Source organism: Mus caroli, unplaced genomic scaffold, assembly GCF_978045245.1.
Source record: "Mus caroli unplaced genomic scaffold, Mus_caroli_1 scaffold_5, whole genome shotgun sequence".
NCBI lineage: Eukaryota > Metazoa > Chordata > Mammalia > Rodentia > Muridae > Mus > Mus caroli.
This window is the reverse complement of record NW_028227260.1, coordinates 14398555-14423049: the sequence shown is the minus strand read 5'-3', so window position 1 is coordinate 14423049 and position 24495 is coordinate 14398555. Positions and strand designations below refer to the sequence as shown.

The window sequence follows — 24495 nt, the reverse complement described above, 5'->3', positions numbered from 1 at the left end:
ACGAAGTCTCTTTAATCATCTTATTACTAGTGTAGTGCATGACACAGTTGACAAAGCACTGCTCTTTTATTCCCTTATTGATGCCCTGTAACGATTGGATGGTCAAAATGTTTTCAGGCTGCTTTCTTTCCCATCAATATTTGCTGTTTTAAAAATCCATTTAGGTTCCTGATTTCTCGAGTGATGCCTTCAAGAAGAAAAAGTGTCAAGTCAGAGTTAATGGCTCATTTTCCAATGTAGCTTTTGTTTGAAATCTATTTTAGAAGTATGCATTTTGTGTTCTCCTTTCCAAAGGTCACTCTCAAAGGATAAGTCTGCAATTTTAGAGCTAGTTAGAGCTACCATTAGCTAAGGGAAAAGACCTCTTGGGAGACAGGATTAGTAGAGTGAAAAGGTTAACTCTAAAAGTTTGATTTGACAATGTGTCCTTTGTTTGTTGTACTGTTTATGTGACCTTGATCACAAACTCTAAAAATCCTTTGAGGTTTCATCTGTTTGTCAGTCAAACAAATATGATGACATTAACTTTATAAGACTGAGTATTGTGGAAGGCAGCTATGCTCACCACTATACCACCAACGCAGGCAAGACTGAGTATTGTGAAGAGACGTTTGTGAATTCTACTTTTCTAAACATTTAGCATTTTATTTTTAAAGTAATTATGTTTTAATTTTTTGAAATTAAAATACAATTATATACTTTCTCTCCTTCCTTTTTCCTCTCTCCAACCCTTGCTTCCTCTCAAACCCATAGCCTCTTTTTCTTTAATTGCTAATGTTAGACACACATACATGCACACACACACACACACACACACACACACACACACACACACATATCCACATACCATAAAAATCCCCCCTTCAATGTTAGCATGTCTATTGGTGGTGTTCTTATTTAGGGCTTCTTTAGGCAGCCGTATTGTTGAGGTATTATGGATGAAGCTTTTTTTTTTGTCATTTCTAGGAAACACAATCTCAAGCAGATTTCCTGGCTCTCACATTCTTTCTTCACCCTATTTTCTGTGATGTTGTCTGAGCCCTAGGTACAGGAGTTGTTTTGTAGATGTATCCATAGGAGCCTAACACCCTGTGTTCAGTTGGTTTTCTGTATTTTGACTAGTTCTGGTTTTCTGTATGATCTCTATCTATGGCAGAGAGAAGTGTCTTTGATGAATACTATTTTGTATTTCAGATGCCCTGGTAATACTTTACCTGAAGGAAGGGTTCCATTGTTAAGAGGTTTAAAAATCATGGTATAGCCCATTATTTATATTACAAATGAGGATAATGAGGCACAGAAGAGCTGTCAAATACTAATTAAATCAAGAAACATCAATTAAAACAAAGAATTTATAACAACTACCAACCCTGCTTAACTCTTATAAACAACCTATTGGAAAGGCTACAAAGACTTCTAAAGATAATCTCAAAATAAGAAAATGTTGTTATCCTATAACCTAAACTATTATATTAAGGATCACCTTTGTATGTTTCCTTAATGAAAACAATATTTTATTATAAAGTTATTGACTTGATTAAATAGCTTAACAATTGAGTCTTTCAGAAACAGTATTTTAACCCAAATTCACTACAAGTAAGGTACTTCCTATATATTCATAATAAATGGAGTGAAAGGAGTACTCTAAATAAATGTCTTTGTAGCCCAGGATGGCCTCAATCTTTTTACCTCAGCCACCAAATGCTGGGATTTCTTTTCTTTCATCCAAACTATAGTTGAGGAAATAGTCTATTGGTCTAATACAGATCATCTTCTCTGAGAATGTTCACATTGTTTTGGTTTATTTTAAGTCTTTATGTATGTCATCCAGTCTCAATATTGTCAAGTGTGAAATACTATTAATTTCATTCAGTTTTAACTCTTTTTGGTGCTGGATTAAACTGAGGTCACTTTATTATTGAGGCGCATTGCCAATAGATAGCATTATTTTATGTCTTCCCAAGAAATAAATTATCCCAATAAAAATATAAGAGGTGACCCGGAGAGATGATGCTTTCCTAAAATTCCAGTTATTGGGGAAGTTGAAGTGGAAGGATCATTTGAGAGTAGAAGTTTGAGACCAGCCTGGGAAACATAGTAAGATAATAATCTCATGAGATTCATGAAATATTGCTCCACATTTGCCAGAATGTAAAATATATCTTTCCCTTTGTCTTATATATCTCTCTTATGATACATGCTGATGAAAAATACTTCTTGGCATCAAAATGATGCATGCACCTTTCTTGCTATTTGCCACCAACACTTTGAAACTTGTTTTCTTTCTGTGGGATCAGTTTTAGTCTAGCATGAAGGAGAGTTTTAAAGCCTGCTCTACTTGGAGCCAAACAGACCTGTCATGTTGCATGAACCTTGAGACTGGTTATTTCCTATGTTATGGGTTAACCATTACCTTGGCAATGGAGCATATATCAGGTGTCTCCAAATGGATCTTCCCAAACTCTCAGTTTCATCTGGTGTAGTACCCAAATCATCCACTCTGCGTCACAAGTTAACAAAGCATTTTTCTCCATTTGCTTAGACGTTATTTTCACTCATATCAAAATGAAGTTTCAACTTTTCAAGCTCATATATCCAATTACTTATAAGGCAACATTTTGTCTTTAGTGGAAAAAATGTGTTCTAGTTTTTAAAGCTGTTAATGTATTTGAAGACATTTTTGGTAAGTATTAAACATTTTTACCTTTTGATGTCTGTCAAAATATGGGTGAGATTTAAATTTACACATTATCTTCTCAAGTTCAAATGACTGTGTCAATGTATTCTTCTATACTTTAGTGTTTGAAGCATTTCATGTTTACAAGAAGGTATTTCATGCTTGCCACTGAAAGAGGTTAGTGTTTTATCTTAATAAAGAGCAAGAATCAAAATTTTATTTACAAAAGGAAATTGATTTGATAGCACTTTCCTTTTTCCTTACTGTCCTACTCATGAGTATGTTGGGAGAAGATAGAAGGCGCAGGGACCTGAGGTGACCCTGGAGCAGTGACAGGATGTTACAGGAAGGAGGTGGCAACTTAGAAAGTGTGAAAGCACCCTCATCATTGTACATATAAAGACAAGGAACTAAATGTGGAGCAACTTCGGTGGATGCTTTTTTCTCCTTTTCTATCATTATGTGTTCCGTCCTCATCACTGAAAGGGGAAAATGATATGCACCATAGGAGGGCAATGGCCAGAACAAACTGTCTTCAAAAAAATTTTCCATCCAATAAGGAATTGTAAATTCACTGTGCAGACCTAAAGATGGATACCAGGAATGTATAATAAATGGAAGTGAAATTCCCCTTTGCATATTTTGTGCTGTTGTTACAGAAATTTTCCTTAGATAAAAAGCTTTGAAGATGTACTTTTCAAAAGCATTTTCCTCACGATGATTGCTGTCTTAGAATGTCATGCAATTTCTTACTATTCTTAAGCTAAATTTACCCTGTCTTCTCTCTTAGGCGAATATCAATATTCCAATGGGAGCCTTTCGTCCAGGAGCTGGGCAGCCTCCCAGAAGGAAAGAGAGTACTCCTGAAACTGAGGAGGTAAGGAAGATAGCTAATAGAGACCAGCAAGACCTGTTTCCTCCGGAGACCTCCTAGAGACAAGGTTTCTCAGCAGAGAAAGTCTGTGCTTCCCTTCCATTTCAGCCAGTTTTAAGTATTTGATAAAGATATTTGAAGATGCCAAGCTTGACTTCCAGTTATCAGAATTGATTTTATACACAGGTAGTTTTGGGTTAGTGCTCATCATTGGTTTGGTAAGTTTGCACTCATGCTCTGTGAATAAACTGAACAGGCTGTGTGCAGTACAGCTTCTGATGGGAGATTAACCTCAGTTAGTGCTCAGTAAGTAAGCACATGAAATTACTTTCAGATTCAAACAAACAACCATCTTGATCTTCCTTTGTAGGGCCTGGTTGGCCTTAGGAGAACAAGCTGAGGTGGGACATGGCATCAGAAGCAGGTCAAAAGGTTGATGATCTATGGCCTTTTAATTCTCTAACTATTCTGTGCTTCATTAAGCAGTGGAAAAATTAACTCTTATTTACTTTATAAACTTCCTATATAATTCTCTGGCAACTAGCATATGTTGTATAGCAGCAAGGTAAAGGATTTATTGCTAGAGCTCCCTTCTCTGGACAGCTAGCCAGGAGCCCTTCTGCAGACCAGGCTAGTTAATTCCTTATGAACCAGAGAGGAAAGAATCACTCACACAGAAAAAACACACACAGAAGCAGAAAATGACTATATCACCACTTTTGGATGGATAGATGGATGGATGAATGGGTGGGTGGCCCCCCGCAGCCAAACCATCACACCACACCCTCTTTATTTCTTTTCTTTGGTCTTTTTATAGACAACAGTTCTTAGAAAATTATCTCAGATAAAATGTTATATAAAATGGGAGTTACAGAAGGATATTGATATATCAAAGCAATGTTTCATTCTATGTGATCATTGTAAAGTTCAAAGCAAAAGTTTCATATGGCCTTGCCTTATCATAGTACACACCCATGGCTTCATACTTGGGCCTGAATGCTTTTCCTTGAATATGAATTTATCCTAAGCCTATTTCTCTTTTTAGTACAATTCTGGAAGCTCATTGTCTTGCTTATTATGTAGCCTTTACTTACTATTATGAGGAGTGAACACATTCTATTCTTTATTCTAACTATTACATCTTACTAACAAAACAACTAAGACCACCTCTTAAAACTTTCTTCCTAAGATTATTTGCATCAAATCAGGAATTCTATAAAACCATTAATCCATCCAAACAGCATTAATTAATCTTTATGTTGAGCTGCAGAAAATATTCTCAGGAGGGTGGGGAATGTCCAGAGATTATTATATTAACTTAATAATGACAGGAAAGGCATATCAGCTGCAAGAACCGATCCTGAGGTGAAGTCTCTTTGGGACCTTGCCTTTCAGAAGTCACCCTTCTTAGGCCAAGCAAAAAAACAAAGGTGAACCACCACCTCCAGGAAGGCCTCCTGCTTGCCGTAGCCTTTTCTAGAAGACTCCTGACACTCCTTTGAAAACAGGGCTTTCCAAAGGAGTCTGTATTTCCCTCTTGTATTTTTTACTCCCTGCCCAAGTCTCTATTTGTTGCTAAAATAGAGACTAAAACTAATAATTACATGAAACAGGAACATGTGCTCCTCGTTGGGTGTTTATGGATTTACTTGCATGTGACTTTTCTGCTGAAATCTGAGGTCTGATTCTGAGGGGGGGGCGATTAAGATTTTTGATCATCTCATCACCACAAAAATTACGTCATTTTAAAAGGTGAAGATTTCTATGGCTTTTATATTTGACCCACTACTTCAAAGTTTGCTAAGATGACTTTGGTCCTGATTACAACCTTAGGTCCTCAGCTTTGGTTTCCAATCATGGGATGTTTAGAAGTGATGGCCATGGGACTCTGCCCTCACCTCCTTTTATTTGCCATTGTAGTTTTTCCCTCCCCACCTACCTTCCTTTTAAGCTGTCTTAAAGGAAGCTTAAGACACTACTACAACAGCTAGTCACAAGAGAGCTTGGCCCTGCTTTTTTGGTGAAATTGGCTGATACAACAGCTGAAGCATGGGGAGGCTCACTTCTTCTTTTCCTTTAGTGGAGCAGCAGCCTTGGGCTCTTCCCTGTACAACACAAGTATCTTCCTTTGGAGGCTAGGAAAGCACTTTCCTTTCACTCTTTTCCCATCCCTAGCCTGATGGTTTGGACACACTTTATAAAACCACCAAGGACAAATTTCACTTGGTTTGTGACCACATACATTTACGTATTCAAATGGCCAATTGATATTCCTCATGGGTAGAGAGGGTGAGATATCCACAGAGATCCTGGGACCCTAGAGATGTTCCATGCATTGTGCTACTCTGTTTTTTTTTTTTTTTTGGTTCTTTTGATAGAGTAGAGAGGGGAAGCTGTTCCTTACCCAGTAAAAGCAGATAGGAACTCTTAGGGTTTGTGGGTTTAAGGGAGGAAGCAACCTCATGACTCGAACTCTGGATTGGGTCTCAGAATAAACTTCCCAAAGAAACACTGCAAGGGAAGTAGTTGGGTAGCTTGTCTTAGCTATAAGGGTGCATTAAATAGGATTTTTGCGACTTGGCTTTAGGCCCTAGCTACCTTCTGTGGCACAGTTTGAATGAGGAAATTGAATATGAACTCAGAATAACCTCCCTATTCACATTTATTTACTGTTATTTGTATTTGCAAACTAAGCATTGTTTACATTCATAGATTTAGGATTCATATCCAAGCCTCATGTTAACAGAATTATAGTAGAATGTGTTGTTTGTAGCATAGCTCACTTATGTCCTAGCTAGTTAGTCCCCCAGGTAAGCTAGGATGGTCTTTCAAGCTTGACATTCTCTAAGAGGTGAACAAATGGATGTCTCCTAGCAGGAAAACAGCCCTAGTCATTGGCTTTCTGACAATCTCTGTGAACACAACTGTCTCTTGTGTACCCGTGGCTTCTGACTAGTCCTTTGCTCTGCCTGCAGACATGAATTGCATCCTCTGTCATCGGCTTGTTAGACATAGGCATGCTTCTGGCACAGGGTCTTCTATCCAAATCCTTTTGTGCCAGAAAAGTGGCTGCTTGCTTGAAGTGATCTAAGGGTATTGTTAAATATTTCCTTTTCATCTTGTCTCTTCACAAGATGCAAACATAGTATTTAATTCTAGTCTAGTCACTTCTTAGTTGTAAGGCTTTGGACATTTTTTTTTTTTTTTTAGATTTTTTCATCCCTTAGTCTCAGTGATGAAGCAGGAATAAAAGCAGATGTGGAGAGCTGGTGTGTGAATTAAATGTCTTAGCACATGTACCTTAGAACAGCTAGCAACTGAAGTGTATGCTATAGCAGTGAGACTTCTTCAGTTTTTTAACATGAAGAATATGTAGGTCAAACTCTTTTGTCTCCTGTAAGAGAGCCTGGGGAAAAACTCAGTAGGATATTTGCTAATAAAGAAGGGCATGAAGATGAGGAAGCTTGGAGATGCTTCAGCTTACTGTAAGGTAGGTGATTCCTAAGATACACATCTCCCTTCACAGCGCTGTCACTGGAACAGGGACTACTGCAGTGGTTGGTAAGGCTTCCCTCATGCTCTCTTCATCTACATTAAAGAATAAATAGCCTCTAGTTCTCTGATGAGTTGAAATATCCACAAAAAGGACTACCCTCCGTTATCCAAGTAGAAACATCTTCATTCAGGCTTTCGTTTACTGTAACTCCCACAGCAACAAATTCACAGAAGCAGGGGACTCTGATCTCAGTTATGTTTTCTAAAGATGGTAGATGGTTCCTTGCTTCCTGAACAATGCCATACTATCAAATTATTAAATATAGTGACAATATTCACTAAATGCTACCTTACTAAATCAAATGCCAAGCCTTGTCATGATTAAAATAAAACGAAAAGAAAAAGGCAGTCCATTGAGGTCTTAATAACTTGATAGGAAGATAGCTGGCATTCAACATTATCATCATTAATCTGTGTACATTCACCTGCCCCAGACACATAAGTGCAGATATTGGCTGTATGTGTTAAATGCCTGGGCAGTGGAATTCACTCACCTGGGAACTTAGCAGAGGGATCTGGAAACATTTTTCTTTTCATGCCTCTTTATTAAGATCTATATACCTCCAACTGTGGGAGCATTTATAAGTGCCGAAACATTTTTCATTTCATTGCTACACATATTTAAAGAGAAGCAACACTTTACAACCTTGTTAAAAATTCCTTCCTGAATGCCAAGCAAAGAACATTCTGGAATGCCTGGTTCTTCAAGTGTGGGGTTTTTACAGTTTTAATGACCTTTTCTCTATCTACACTTACAAATGATGAATGTGTTTTCATGGAGAAAAGAAACAGGCCTATGGCTCTGTACATGTACCTAAGGAAACAATATCTTCCAGGGATTTGCAGCATCCACATTGAGTCACTTTATCATTTAGTGTGGGTGACACATTAACTACTTAAACAGCACTGTACTGACTTCACAGGAAATAACTACAGGAAGTCCCATTAGCCCTTATAAGAGGAATAATACTTCAGTCTTTGATGCCTGCCCATCCTCCACAATAAACAACGTAAAAGCATTTCTATAAGGGATACCTCTACCTAGTGATTTGTCAGAGTTTGAGGAAACTTGAACATATTATTTCTCAATGTGCTAACCAATTTGAGAATGAGACACAGGCAGGGACCAGACCTGGACTAACAACACTAGCTTTATCACTGTCCTTCACAGGAAGCAAATATGAACTTTCTTATCCCCGAGACACACACACACACACACACACACACACACACACACACACACACACACACTGGCTTATCCAATTCTTGATTAAGAATATGGCGTTAAAAGATGGCCTAGTCGGCCATCAATGGAAAGAGAGGCCCATTGGACTTGCAAACTTTATATGCCCCAATATAGGGGAATGCCAGGGCCAAAAGAATGGGAATGGGTGGGTAGGGAAGTGGGGGCGCTATGGGGGACTTTTGGGATAGCATTGGAAATGTAATTGAGGAAAATATGTAATAAAAATATTAAAAATCAAAAAAAAAGAATATGGCGTTAATGACATATTTGCACTGGGGACTATGTTAGAGTCCTCAAAGAAGAGAACATTTAACATGCTGAGTATTTATTTACTGGGGGAAACCACCTATAGGAAAGATGGGAGAGAGAGAGAGAGAGAGAGAGAGAGAGAGAGAGAGAGAGAGAGAGAGAGAGAGAGAGAGAAAGAGAGAGATGTTGAGACTCAGATTCAGGTGAAGAAGAAGGAGAGGCTTGGTGGAAGAAACACAAGCCTCAGTGTGGTTTTAAGCCCAATTCTCTGGCCTAAAGTTCTGCTAGGAGGTGTCCCTGTCTCCTAGGTGTGGGCCCACCTTGGGGATGCTGCTGACTTTAGTCATTGTTTACAGCAGGTATGGTAAAAGTGCTCCAAAACATGGCAATGGTTAGATTTTAGTAACAAGGAGTTAAGGCAACTGCTCAGTTACCCCTGGAGTAATCTGATCCAAGGCATGATATTCTGGTTATCAGGGTGAGCAAATGTCCCCCAATACCTACTTTAAGGCAGATTGGAAGAACAGACTAGGATGCAATTTTCTTCTGTAGTAACTAGATGGAGCTATACGCAGCAACTGAGCTTAATGTTTTATAGTCTTTTTCAACGTGTGCTTGGTGTATGCATATAAGAGGTATGGGTTGATTATAGGATTGATTAGTTAAACAAAAAGTTAAGTATACATTTCAGTTCTTGTCATTGACATTGGAAGAGTCACACGCAAAAAGAAAATGCTGTGGATCCCTCCCTAAAATGGAGACTCCTTTAAAGATAGGAAATTTAAACTACTTCTCAAAGCAGCAGGCAAAGGTTGTCCTCCTCTGTCATTCCATCCCATATTCAAAGCCCATACTCAAAGATGTTTTCCTTATATCCTTCTGAGTTTATGTTTCCCAAAGGCATCATATGACAAAAGGCTGATAGTCACTATTCTTCAAACACAGTTGTGAACACTTCTGGACTAATTAGGGCTAGCTGTGCCCTGACAGTTTACAGATTCCTGCCATCAGGTATCTGATAATGGGACGCTTTTAGGAGATGTTTTGTGGGAAACATAACTCTATCTAAATGTTAGCAGTATTTCTTAGTATTTCTTAGTTCCTAGACACTGAACTGTTGCATAACATGTCCTAAGTGATATGGAGAGGACTTTTTTTCCCCTCACAACATTATTCTACATTTCTGTACAAAGTTTAGGGAATTTTATTGAAACTCTAAGGCTGTCTGAACACTAACACCAGAGGAAGTTGCCAAGCCAGAATTGCACTCTGACATTCTTCCTTTGCTATCTGGTTTCCTTCTCTATGCCAGGAACCAGAGAGATCAAATCAACTTGGTTTTGGATGAGTTGAATTTCTTCCCTCTTTTTTTTTTCCCCAGGGAGCTCCTACCACCTCAGAGGAAAAGAAGCCAATTCCTGGAATGAAGAAATTTCCGGGACCTGTTGTCAACTTGTCTGAGATCCAAAATGTTAAAAGTGAACTGAAATTTGTCCCCAAAGGTGAACAGTAGTCGAAAGGAAGCAAAAGGTGAGTAGAAAATCAGTCTCTTTGTCTGAAAGAGACCATTTTCAAAGATGAGTCTCTACCAGAGATGTTCAATTTAGCCTGCATTTTGTGTATGGTTTTCGGGGGCTGGGGGAGCCATACCTTCGGGTATATCTTATTCCACAGCTGCTTGGAGAACTAGTATGGTTGTTTACCTATTGGTTCTTTTCTGATCATTCTTCTAGTTAGGAAAGCTTAGATTGGGGGCAGGAGCCTTTGTCATCCCATGCATGTTTCCCCACTATATACCATATATCTCCCCACTATATGCCATATATTTCCCCACTATATACCATATATTCCCCACTATATACCATACGAACAGTGAACTATTGCTTTGGCAAGAGGATCTATCAAATAGCTGTGTAGATTTGAAGGTGGGAGGAGGCAGCACCTCATAAATTCAGGCCTCAAAAAAATGACATAACCAGAATATGTCTGAAGCAGACCAACAAGCCCACTCGCTAATTAAGTGTGGGTACAGATGGGACAAGGGTAGGTTCAAAACTCTACACATTGCTTCAACAAGGGACTTAAAATACTTATTTTCATTTTAATTGTTTAGTAATGATTCCCTGGTTAGGACTCATCCAACTCTCTGTCTGCAGAGAGTTCTTATTAACTGGAAAAGAAATTCTGCCAACAGAGTGTGGGTTGACAAAATCATGGCTCTTTCTCCTAGGAGATGATAGGAGCAAACCTGTCCTTTGCCAGCATTACTAAACCCCACCATGCACAATCTTCTCCATCCATTAAACAGAAGTCCGGAGGAAAGTCTATATGGGAACACACAATAGGCTTTTATCTCACTGACTGTTAATTCATTCATTTGTCCCTTCCTCCATTTAATCAATATTTATGGATGGCAGAAAGATTTATCACTTGCCACTGTGTGAAGAGTATTATATCTATTTTTCCCCAAGACATGGTTTTACTTTATAGCTGAAGCTGGGCTGGAGCTTTCTGCAATCTAGGTCAGCTCCAAACTCATGGCATTCCTCCTACTTCAGCCTCTCCAGTGCTAGGATGAGATGCATGGGCTACCATGCTGGGTTCCAGTGTTTCTTATACGATTCTTGATACCCATTCTTGCGATGAGTCTTAGGAAGACTGATTCTATCAGTCACCTGCCTCTTTCATTCCCACGTCTCACTGCACTGTACAGATTGATGGCATAAACGCTCCTTGCACTGGGATCAAATATTGACTTGATAGATAGCACTAACATAAGGTTTGTGAGACAGTCCAGTGGATTATTGTGATATTTTTTCATACTTATCTAGACCTTCTAAAGATATTTTCAAAATTTCCTAGTGGAAGAGGGGAACTGTCTGGTTCCTCCCTCACTCCATTCCTTCTTCCTTCCCTTCTTTCCTTTCTTCCTTTGGTGAGTCATATTCTCACTATATTGTTCATGTTAGCCTCAAACTTACTATCTTCCTGCCTCATCCTATAAAGTGCTTGGATAGGAGGAATGTACTACCATGCTCATCTTAGAATCTGTTTTGAGTTAAAGTAAAATGGCAGCACGTAGTGTTTCAGCACAATTACTTAAGACAAGGAAGTAGTAAGAATGAAACAAATTATATTCCATAGCGACAGAATAAAGCTCAGGAACCTGGATGGGACAAAGCTACCTGAGTGGGAATTAATCTGACAGATAACTGCATGAGCTTGTTATTTATGAAATATCAGAATAAACTAATGACTGAGTATCATACTCAGTTCTCTTTGAGTTGCCAAACTAACAGGAAATCTAAAAGGGTTTTGATAAAACTGTGGAATTTTCTGCTGAAAAAAAACCAGAGAAGAGATATGAACTTTTTGTTATAGTTATTATCCCTACCCAACCAAAACTGTTTCGTTAAACACATGCATTTGTGTGTGTGTGTGTGTTATATGTGCATCTATATGTATGGACATAAGTGATTGTGCATGTGAAGGCCAGAGACAAAATCTACTTATCTATCTATCTATCTATCTATCTATCTATCTATCTATCTATCTATCTATCTATCTATCTATCATCTATCTATCTATCTATCATCTATCTATCTATCTATCTATCTATCTATCTATCTATCTGTGTATGGGATCAGGTCTCTCACTGAACCTGGAGCTCACCAATTTGATTAACCTGTCTGGTTAGAAATTCCAAGGGATCCACTTGTCTTCACTTCTTTCCCCAGTGCTGGGGTTAAAGATGTCCAGAGAAGCAATATTGCCAACTATTCCATGGGTGCTGAGGATCTAAACTTAGCTCTTTATGTTTATGTTCCCATGTCAAGCATATCACTCACTGAGCCATCTCTCCAGTCTCTAGACACATGCATTTCTCTCTCTCCCTCTCCCTCTCCCCCCTCTCTCTGCTGTATGCATGTTAATGCAGGTGTGTATGTGTGTGTGCACATATGTGTGAGTGTGTGTGCATGTGCATGTGCGTGTGCGTGTGCGTGTGCGTGTGTGTGTGTGTGTGTGTGTGTGTGTGTGTGTGTGTGAGAGAGAGAGAGAGAGAGAGAGAGAGACACCTAAGCACAATCTGTTAAGCCCCCATGGATGTATAACTTGATACCATATTTCACACTCCCCAGGGTGAAACTGACTCTGTCAACCTGCTGTTCAGCAGTGTATGCTTTGTCCTCCTCTACAGCTGACTGTTAGGAAAGCCTGATATCAGTATGCAGAGCTGATGCGAGTTCATGGTAGCCATTTGGTGTCATGCTTTAGGAGATGGTATTCCACAGCCCCTCTCCCATCTTCAAGCTCCTACTTTCTTTCCACTCCATTTTCTGAAGAATTCCCTGAGCCTTAAGGGGATGGTTAACCATGGGTGTGGGTCTTAGTACTCAAGTATTCTTTATTGTTAACATTTTGTTCAGTCATTTGCTGTAAGAAGAAGGTTCCCTATTTAAAGCTGAGAACAGCCTTCATTTGTGGTTATAAGCATAGATACTTAGGAGATGGCTTATTGTTATATCTACTCAGTTAAGCAGCCACTTCAGCCCCTCTGTCTGCTGAAGTGTATAAGACCACTTCTGTTGTGTGTGTGTGTTTTTTTTTTGATAAGGTCTACATTATTATGCATGAATTTCTTCATAGAGATAGTGTCAAATAGGGAGTGGTTGGCTACTCCCAAAATAATTGTGCCATCATTCCATAAATGGCCATTATTTTGCCTGGTATTATAGTTTGTAGAATTCACAAATGGGTTAGACTACTGATGTTGTTAGTTTACAGCATCCTGCATAATGCCATCTAAGAGCAGAACCACCAGGAAGGAATCTTCTAGTTTAGTTTAAGCTTGATTTCTTACATCTCACTTTGTTTTGTTTTTGAGTTGCAAATAATTGAGTATTTATAGTAGATAAATCACATTTACCAAGTATATTAAATAAGGGAAGCTAGCAGGAAGGTATGTTACAAATATTAGCTTAATATTATTTTTTTGGAGGCAGGATCTTTTCCCTGCATCTGAAGCTCATCATTTTGATTAGCTTATCCAGCCAGTGAGTCCATGGGATCCACCTGTCTCCCCAAACTCAGGGCTGAGGTTACAGACATATGCCTCCATGTCTGAATTTTCCATAGTTCTTGGGAAACTGTACTCAGATTGGGAACCAGAACAGGCAATAGAAACACAGAGATAACACATATTGCATCCAAACCAAGATATGTGGGAATATCTCTAAGAGGGTTTCTGAGCCTAGGTGGGGCAAGGATAGGGACAGCGAAAGTATGGTATTCAGCCATATCATTCTGAGGATTCTTTTGGGTAAACTTAAGGCAGTCAGATGTTAACTTAAGAAACTACAAGACCCAGATACAGAGACAGAACTAGCATAAAGGCATAAAAATCTCCATGTGTCTTTTGATCTCCTCATGCCTTTTGTTGGGAATTCCACAGACTTATCAAGGGGCTGGGGAACCTGAAGAATTGCTTGAGTTTGAAGAGCAAACAGACTCTATCCATTTCTCTCCTTTACTCTCTTGTCAGACAACAGGTGTTTGGTAAAGAACATGTATAACTAGCTTGTACAACTTCTGCACTTCTTTTTCTCAGAACTAAGATGTATAGGTAGAAACTTTGGCCCTTGATGTCAAAATACCTACCTAAGTCTTGGTAGAAACATAGAGTAGATCAGAGTGTAGACATGTCATGAGTTAGAGGTTTCATCTTTAAAGATGTCTGATGGTTGCTTTGATCCACTACATAAACAAAAGAGACACTCAGTAGTATTACTTTGGAACGGGAGATAATCAAGGGTAGGGGCGATTTTAGGACAATGGGAAGGGATAGCCTCTGGACATATGGGATCTTCAGGACCTTGTTAGTAAGCCAGCTTGTTAAGACAAAACAAGGCATTAACTTTTAGGGCAGAGCAAAATTTCCAACTTGTCTATAATTTCTCTTATTTTTCCAGTAGTAAAAGAGATCATTGACAACAAAGCATTAGAAAGGAACAATGAAAGCATTAAGTTGGCAGCAATGCAGCAGTTATAAGAAAAGAAATGATTAACAGGGGTAAAACTGAAGAAGAATCCTGCAGTTTTTTGCAAATGAACACCAGGATAGCAGCCGTTCAAAGCCCCGGCACTGATAAGGTTCTGGAGAGAAACCACCATCCCAGAAGTCATAGGGATTCTGCTACTCAGTGGTGAACATGGCACCCTGGCTACATGCTTTGTGGCAGACAGACTTCGTACACTATTGTACACCCAAACCTAGGAGCTCTGAGAAATGCAAAACAGTTTTCTGGCTTGTCATTTTTAAATTGATATGTATACATTTATGGGATGTGATGTGGTAATTCAATACATATAATCCATCAAATCAGGGTGACAAGCATGTCTCCTTAAATGTTTGTAATTTTTATTCTGGGAAGCTTCACATTCCTAGTTCTTTATAACACATGTAATAGAATAGACATTGTAAAGTATTGTTACTCAAGTATGTTGCACCATGCTAGGAACCATTCCTCTTAACATAACTGCCCAATTTTTTCTCTGTCCACATCCCTCCTACGTTTCTTAATATCCAGAAACCACTATTTTATAATCAACTTCTGAAAAAACCCTAATATTTTTAGCTTCCACTCATGAGTAGGAACCATGTAGCCTTGATTTTAAAACACTTAACATCAAGTCCTCCAGCTTCATCCATCTTGCTTCAAATCCCAAAGACTTTCATGGTTTATGGACGAACACTATTCCACTGTATGTATATGTCACATTTTGTGTATCTATTTATCACTACATACATCATTTCATTTTAAAAAATGCAAACTAGAGGCTGGAGAGATGCCTCAGGAGTTCAGAGGACTTGATGCTCTTGCCTAGGATCTTGTTTTGGTTCCCAGTACCCACATGGCAGCTCACAATGCTGAGATAGCCTCCTTCTGCACTCTTCTTTCAGAGTGCATATGGTTCACATGTGTACATGCAGGCAAAACATCCATAAAATAAAAATAAACAAATCTTTGAAAAATGCAAACTTTTAATAATTTTAGTAATTCACTTCATAGATTTTGGTAATGCATGAAAGTAATAATTTGTGGAATTAATCCCACTTGCTGTTACCAACTAGGGAAGACACTTCCATTTTTGCTAATGCAAATCTATTTATCATACAAACATATAGCAAAATATATAAAATCAAAGAAAGTTTAATTTTCAGCAACTTGTTTGCTTTACTTTTAAAAGAACATTTATGTCCAGATAAGACATACTTGCTAACCACCCGTCATCTAGAGAGATGTCATCTCTGGAAAAGGAGAACATAAGGTGCTCATTACTCTTAAATGGTAAACAGTACACATCACTGTCACTCTTGTTTATTCAAGTGCTAATTTTGAGAGTGCTGACAGGAGGGCAAATTGTTGTACGCACATACTTGATAAAAAGTACAATTAGCACCTACCGCCAGACCCCAAAGTACACGAAACAAAAGCTGACAGAATTGAACTGAGAAATAGACATTTAATAACGAAGGCTTGAAATTTCCATATTCAGTAATGGGTGGGTATGGTTGCTCATGTCTCTAATCCCAAGATCAAGGAGGCTGAGGAAGGGGGATTGCCATTAGTTCAGGGCCAATATGGTAAGCTTCAGGCCAGCTTTGGCTACAGAATAAAACCCTGCCTAAAAGGATCCCACTTTTAGTAAAAGAGAAACAAGAAATAGATCTGAACAATGGAAACTAGACCTCACAGGCACATATTGACCACTCTACCAAACAAGTCAAGAGTATACATCCTTCTCTAGTACCCACGGAACATTGTTTACAATGTAGAATATAAAACAAGTCTTAATAAGTGCATAAGGATTGAAGTCATATATAATAAATCAAATTTATTCAAAATTATGACTCAGTAACAGAGGACAGTTTAGAAATTCACAAACTTGTGGAACTCCAATAACACATTCCAAAATAACTAATGAGTCAACAAAAATGTCACAAGAAAAATTAGAAAGTATTTTCAGAATAATGAGAAAAATCTCCAGCTTACTGAAACGTATGGGATGCAATGAAATCAGAGCTTATAGAGAGTGCTTTCATGTAGATATTTATGGTTGGAAGAGAAGATCTCAAAACAATAACCAAATCAATGATGACTCTGTATTTGGGTAATATGATTAATATTAATTTGTGAATGGAAACATTCTTGTGAAATGACAAAGAATATTAAGTTTAAATTCAATTTATATACACCCTAAAGCAAAGCAAGAGGGCTCATTCCTATAATATGAACACTTGGGAGGCTGGGGGTAGGAGATTATTGTGATCTCTAGGTTAGCTTGGGCTAAAAAGTGTAATCTTGCTTTAAAACCTAGAACAAAAAAAACAACTAAATAAAACACTCCCCCCCAAGAAACTACTGAAACAGAAACTCAGAAATTAAAAGTAATTGCCCCAAATAATTTTCTTTCTTAGTATAATAGTTTGACTTATTTCCTCTTATTCCCCGCGCATAAATATGAGGTATTCTACAGGAAGTTGTTAACAATAGGAAGATTTGGGGTCATAAAACCATGGTCTCAGTTCCTTCTACCTTTGCAACTTTGGGTTCAGCGTCTCTATTTTGTTTATTCATAATAAGCAGAAAATAGCATACCCTGATTGTGGTACCTTTGAAGGCTGGAGGTGGGGGTGGTGCTTCTAGAAGAAGTGTATGTAAGCACAATGCCCAGGCTAGGCAGTGCCTCACACAATGAGAGCCGGTTCTTTCAGCCTCTTCTGCTGACATACTATCATTCATAGCATTTCTACAGTTTTGCATCTTGCTTTTTCCGCCATTCAGTTTATCGTAGGAGTGATTGTTTTTATGTTGCTTTGCAGCCTGCAGGACTAAGACGATTTATTTTTCAGAGTCTGACTTATCATGATTTCAGAAGCTATTCGCTGTACAGAAGACAGAGGACTGATGTATTGATTTATAAAGAACTATATGTAAAAAGGAAAACAAAACCAAAAAGCTTCTCCTAATGCCTTCTCTGTGGTTTGCTGGGCACTTTTTCCCCCCTCAATTTTGATGTGTTCCCTGTTTTGACCCAATTACATAGGTTCGATTCTCTTTCTCTAGAGGAAATGGTTGGAGGTGGTTTTCTAACTTTTAGTGAAGCTGCCTTTCTTTTTATTTGTAACCTCCTTTTCCCGTTCTTCACTTGGTTAGGAGAAGGACAGTTTCTTCAATGTTTCTTAACTACATCAAGGTTTCAGGGTTTCATTCAGTTGTTTTGTTGTCTCATAAAACTTTTGTGCTAGGACATATTTACAACCTGCATAGAAACAGTTGGCTCAGGACCCAATTCTGCAAATTTGTATACATTGGTATGTAACTTTTCCTGGACCAAAGGACAGTCACGACTGGCACATGCTTTGCTTTCAGTATTGTGGAAAGCTTTTCTCAGTGCTTTATGACCTAGGATATAGTGTGTGTGTGTGTGTGTGTGTGTGTGTGTGTGTGTGTTTATTTTGTCCCTTGGAGGACATTTGGCAATGTCTAGACAAATTGGTGTACAGGGTGAGAAAGAAGACAAGGATATTGGTAAACATCCCATAATTTCCAGAAGAGCCCCCTACACAAAGAGTTATCCAGTCCTAAATGTTAGTAGTGCTAGCAAAGAATAAACCCAATTTTCTGCTTGAGAGATTAATGTCACGTCCAAGCAGTCTCTTCACTGCACTTTATAGAAATTAAGATGCTAAAGAAAAAAGACATAGGAATTAACTACCTAACAGGTATAGTTTTTACCATAATTAACTTTGTGGAAATAAGGCAATCAGATACAATTTTTATCCATTAGCAAATTAGATATTTAGAATATATCTAATATATCTACCTGGGTTATACAATTATCTCAGCAGTTCTGCAAACTTTTAAACTCAATGGTACGTACTAGTAGCAAATATAAGTAACCAAGAGCACCATTATAATTTCTTCACCACCCTGAGCAGTCCCATCCGTTATATGCTTGGGAATGGCTGATGGAGCATCCTGTGTTCCACATTCATATTTCCCTTACTCTTGTGTCAACCACAAGGGATGGCTTATTCATTTATATCCCAGTAAATGCTAAGAATGGTTATTCGGTTGCACTAGAGTCACCCTGCTTGTAAGTCACTCCAGCATCTGAAATACTATTTACCTAGTCCTTTGAACCATGGCCACCCACTGCACCCTTTTAAAAATGTCCTTTTAGTCAACCACAGTCCTTTCAAATATTTTTCTGTTCCAGCTCTGAGTGAAACAAGCAAAAACTTCCATCCCACCAAGGAGGGTATTGAGCCACTGCTCTCATGTGCTGGCTTCTTTGTTTCTTTGCTTGAATGTTTACCCATTCATTCATTTATTCATTCATTCAGCATCTAGTAACTGTGAAGGACACCCCCTCCAGGTTCAGAGATGATCAGGTACAGGGGATCAGAGCATGTAGCCTGACTCATAGTTTAATATGTAAAATATTGTATGAGAACACAAGAAATTGCTGTCCCTTAAAGGTCTTAAGAAAAGGAAATGGTTAACGACTATAAAATGTAAATGAAAGAAAAGGAAGTGCAGGGAAGGAGAGGAGACAGAGTAGAACAAGATTATGGCCACGGGACATGGTGAGGGCCCTGGTCAGGGTCAACCTAGCTGCTGCTGAGAAAAGCCAGGCCTCTGCAGAGTCCACCTTTGCTCCCAGGATGAGCGAAGGCTTGTCAGGCAGAGCTGTGTTGTTCTCAAGTGTAGCTGTCTTCCAGCCAGGAAGCCTTTTCTCTCATTCCCCCTCTCACGCTGTGTGCAGCCCACGCAGAAAACCAGGAAAGTGAATTCTGGGCTGTCTAATCAGACTTGGCTGCATCGTGACAACGCTGCTCGTTTCAACTCCCCACACATGCTGTGGGGTTTGAGAAGAAGGCATCACGAGGAACAAATCAAGACTTGCAGATTTCCTTTGTGCTCCCTTGCCAGTGTCCCCTGCCTGTGAACTCATTAATCCACATGCTCTGGTTTATATCTTTATGCAGATGGTGAGGTGGTAGCTGGTTTAATCCCAGGCAGGGATGGTCAATTGGCTTCCCACTGAGTGAATTTTCTATTAAGCAGTTGACAAATTAGAGTCTCTTTCATCTAGGCAGGTGGCACCAAAGGCAGCTCACAACAATTCCTCTTGACTGCTGGAAAACAGCAGAAAGCAAGCATGCCCTGTTGCCAGAAAGTCACTGGCAGCCTTCTGTTGGAGGGTCAGTGATAACTTCCTTACACCATGGAAAATCCGCCCTGACATGATACAGCAGGGACTACGCAATTCTTGGCAAGCCCCTATGACCTAGCTCTAGCCTGACTCTCAAATAATACAAAAGGTGCCTGACCTTTAGTTCCAAAGACAATTCCTAAAAATGTGCCAAGCAGGTTTACTAAATGCCAAGTGTTCATACATCCCATTTATTCAGAATCCATTTTCATTTCTTAATCATTTTCTACATGGGCTAAGTAGAATATACCCTGACTGGATTAGCCTTTTTCCTTCAATATGCATATTAGCACTAGGAACCATGCTTAATCAGGACAAGTTTAAAGTATGTGTGCACCTATTGTGCCATACATGACTACACGAGAAGTTTATGTCGAGAACTTGGAGTAGTTGGGTGTGGATGTGAGAAGGTACACTTGCTCACACGGGAAATGAAGAAACAAGGTTCCGAGTCTGACTCAGCAAGGAGTATATGGGGGTGATTAGAGCAGTCAGTTGTGATTGCACGAGATGGGGTGGACAGGCTTCCTGACACAGAATTTGCCATCTGAGAGAAACCACTAGATGATACATGTTCTGGTACACACTTGGACTCAGTTTCCACTTAATGCTGTTCTGGGATTCCATGATCACTCTGAGCAGAATGCAAATGTAAACGGTGGAACCCTAAGGACAATGAGGTGTTTTAGATGGGACACCTAAGACAAGCAAACACTGCGAAAACGTTCATTCCTTTTGCTGTCCCTACACCCTGCCCCTTGCTTCCAAAGCTGGGAATTGTTTCGCTTTTAAATAAAGTGCCCTCTAAAGAGTAGCTCAGCCTATTTCTGTAGAGATCTGGAAGAAAGTGTGCTGAACGTGAAAAGGCACTAATTATCTGTGACTAATCTGAGCTCACCCAGAGGCTCCCAAAGATCTCGGAGGACCTGCTTTTTCTTTGGCTCCTCCTACTTTGCTTTGCCAGAGCCTCTGTTCTTGGTGAGAGGATTTCCAGCCTGCAAGTACCCTCTATCTCCTGGAGGAGGCGCTGCAGCTCCAGTTTTCAAAGCCTGCTCAGTGGCAGTTTTCCAAAGCCCCTTGCTCCAGAGGGCATTACCAGAGTTTCACCAGAGCACTTTCGTTTTATATTGAAAACTTCAAGGAATTTTTCTCTCCTCTTCTGCCCATTTTCAACTAGTAAATGGCTTGTAATTCCCCCCCCCCTCCCCGAATGTGGTCAGTGTTAAGAAACGTTTAGAGATCAAGCTACTATTTCTCTGACGTTAAAGAAAAGTCAAGATGTTTCCTATACCACTTTTTGAACATTTTTTGGGGGGTGGGTTGGGCTTGGTAGACAAAGGTATCTCGCCTATTTCATGCAAGGACTGTGTAGAAGCCTGGTCCGGGGAATAAATTGAGAACTATGTCTCTCTGAACAACATTACATCCTGCCCTAATCTTAAGGCACCGTTCACACCCAATTAGTGCCCTACAGGAGGGTTCTCTCTTTCTCTACCTCCTTCCATCCATTCTTCCCTCCCTGCCTCCCTTCCTCCCTGTCTCCCATTCTCTCTTCCTCCCTGCCTCATCCTTTCTCCACTCCCTTCATTACTTAATTTGGGAATTGAGCAATGTCTCTTTTGCAGTAAGAGGGAAACAGGCAGGCTGTCACGAACAAATGCAGGTGCTAATTAAATAATATGGGAACCTACAGAATTTGTGAAGTGGCTGCTTAAAGGGGCATCATAAGCAGGCAATAAAGGAAAAGAGGTTTGTTAGGGATTTATTTAAAAAAAAAAAACTAAATCTCATCTTTTAACTAGGATGTAGCAGTAGGAATAACATTATCAAGCCTCCAGACTTGATTTTGAGAATTCAAAAGTATTTCCATGTTCATTCTGATTCATCAGTGCTGGAAGATCAGTTAGACAGGAGTTGGATTTGCAATTCATGCCTATGTGACTTCCAACTTCACAGGGTGGAAGATTGTGGGATGTGTTGTCATTTCCCGTCAGAGAAAGATAATTTTAAGCCTGGTTATGAAGTACATCTATTTAAGTTCATATGCAATAGGGGTAATAATCTTTTTTTTCTACCAATAATGTATCACGACAGATGTATTTAAAAAGAAATCAATTTCTGCCCATATTTAGTGTTTTCTTGCATCCCGTGTCTTGTGCTGGTGACCAAATCCAGGACTTTTATGAATGCCAGTGCTCCATCACTGAGCTACATACCCCGATGCTTAGTAAATAAATAATTATAATTGTGCCAGCAAGATGACTCAGTAGATAAAGACACTTGCCACCAAGCCTGATAATTTGAGATCAGTCCCCAGGACTTATATGGTAGGAAAGAACCAATCCCCTAAAGTTGTCTTCTACCTGCCGCAACACACACACACACACACACACACACACACACACACACACACACACGGACACAAAACATCCAGAATCATGGGAATTAGGCTGAATCTCTTAATATCAGAAGTACTAGGTAGAAAACAATCGGTTTGGGGAAAGCTTTACTTCAGAATGCCCTAAATCACCATTCTTTAAGTGAGCTCTTCTGGAAAGATTTCCATCATCACCAGCAGACAAGAAAGGTGTCTTAGATTCCCTGCAGTATCATATACAAAGCTTGCTCCTTATTACCTGTCAGGAGGCAGAGAACCTGGGAGTCATTTTGTGCCAAATCCAATCCAATAATGAGCCAATTATAGACATGCTTCCACTGCCAAGAGCAAGCCACTTCACCATCCCAGCTGGCTTCAGAGCCCCTGGTGGGCAGGAAGAGGGGCACATGAGCCTAAATTGCTGATAACACTCTAGACCAATGGGGCTTTCAAATGCACCCACATCACAGTGCTTCTGGAACTCCCTGAACGCATCCTGCCCCTGCTGACCTTTCATAGCTCAGTCCCCACTCAGTTTGCTCTCTTTCTCACTAGGTGATCAAATTCTGAAATATCAAGAGGTAGTCACCAGGAGCTCATCTCTTGCACTACAGGCCAACTTTGCATAATCTGCTGCAATTCTGCAGCCTTATTATTATGGTATGAACTAGGGCCATAGAGTCTGTAGCCCAGCCTCACTACTGACAGCATTACTGAGCATGTAGGAGGTAAAATGCCAAGAAACTTGAGCTAGGTGAAATACAAAGCTGTCTCCATTAAAAATCAAAACAGCTCTGTGAATTTTGGCAGACACTTTCCAACCTGCCGAGATCATTGCAGGTTTAGATTCTAGAATCCAATAGTGTAGTTATTTTTCTTGGCTGACTTTGCATGGATGGCCTGCCAATTCAAGAAGCAAGCCTTTTCCTATTTTTAACTGAGATCTTGAGGAGAATGGGGACCATGGCAGCACCAAGGACAGCATTCTTGGCAGGGGCCTTGGAGTATGAAGAAAAGTCTTAGATGAGAATGATGGTTTTCAATAAAACTATTTTTAAGTAAGCATACAAAATCGTGGGTTTTGCTGTGACATTTTCATACATATGTAATATTGTACTAAGCTCACAATTTCTCCTTTCTCCTTACTCCCTTCCCACATATGTCCTCTCGGCACAAATATGCCTTCCTTTCTTCCCCCAAACAGTGTCTCAAAATTTTATGTTAAAATTATCTGGAAGGAGTGCCGAATCTTAGACTTCTGGGCTAAACCTCAGTGCTCCTGATTCGTCAGGTCTAGAATGGGTCCAGGAATGTATATTTTGTGACAAGTGTCCACGGTGGTCATTGTTGCTACTGGTAGTGGGTTGGAGATTACACTTGGAGAATCCCTGACATACTATGTGCATATCCATCCACCCACCCCAGTTTTACAGCCAGTATTTAAATGTGTAGTAAGAAGCTTTGCCAGACTCTCTCACTGAAATTCAGATAAACTACAAATCAGTAAAACAGTTAATCACAAATTGTTGTTATATTGTTTCAATGATCAGGCTCTGTTCTAAGCACACATGAGACTCAAATAAAAAAGTGCATGTAAGGATGATGTCATTGTATACGTGAGAAAACTGGGGGAGGGCAGAGCACATACATGCTTTGTTTCCATGTGGCACAGCTAGACAGTGCAGAAGCCAGAATTCAGGATGTGCAACACTTAATCATATCCTAAGCAGGCTTTTCGGGTGGCAGATAGGACAGTTCCCAAGTAGTTTAATAGACTTTGTATATCATAAGAGACAATCCTCATGTAAATGATGAGGACTTCTGCCAATGCTATAGATTTACCTACTCATCACTTAGACTCACAGAAGCACTCAATTTCTATAAGTGCTTAAGTGCTCTACAGTGCTATAGGTCAGAGGTTGGCAAATCACAGTTCAGTATTGCCAGTGCCTCTTCTTTCTAAAATTCTGATGAGGGTTCTAGATTTATATGCATTTGTAAGAAATAACATAGAAAATCTCTGAATGAAATGATTGAGACTATGAGAAATCATTTTCTGCCACCTCTATGAAAATATACCTTTAATAGGTGTAGTGTTTGTACAGGTAAGTTCAAATACTTCTGGAGGCCAGAGACCAGCATTGGATGCCTTCTTTGATGACTCTCTACCTTAATCCTTTGACAAAGGTTTCTCATTCAACCTAGAGCTCAATTCATGAAGGCTAGACTGACTG

General features: G+C 39.5%; 1 protein-coding gene across 1 annotated transcript in view; it reads left to right on the top strand.

Annotated features, from left to right (window-relative positions):
* The window catches only part of Smpx (small muscle protein X-linked), a 51924-nt gene that overhangs the window by 11958 nt on the left and 15471 nt on the right, over positions 1-24495 (top strand). Inside the window, exons 3-4 of the mRNA XM_021153895.2 lie at positions 3468-3554; positions 9983-10131. Coding sequence (XP_021009554.1) covers positions 3468-3554; positions 9983-10114 — 219 coding nt within the window. The 3' untranslated portion in view covers positions 10115-10131. The remainder of the gene's footprint in view (positions 1-3467; positions 3555-9982; positions 10132-24495) is intronic.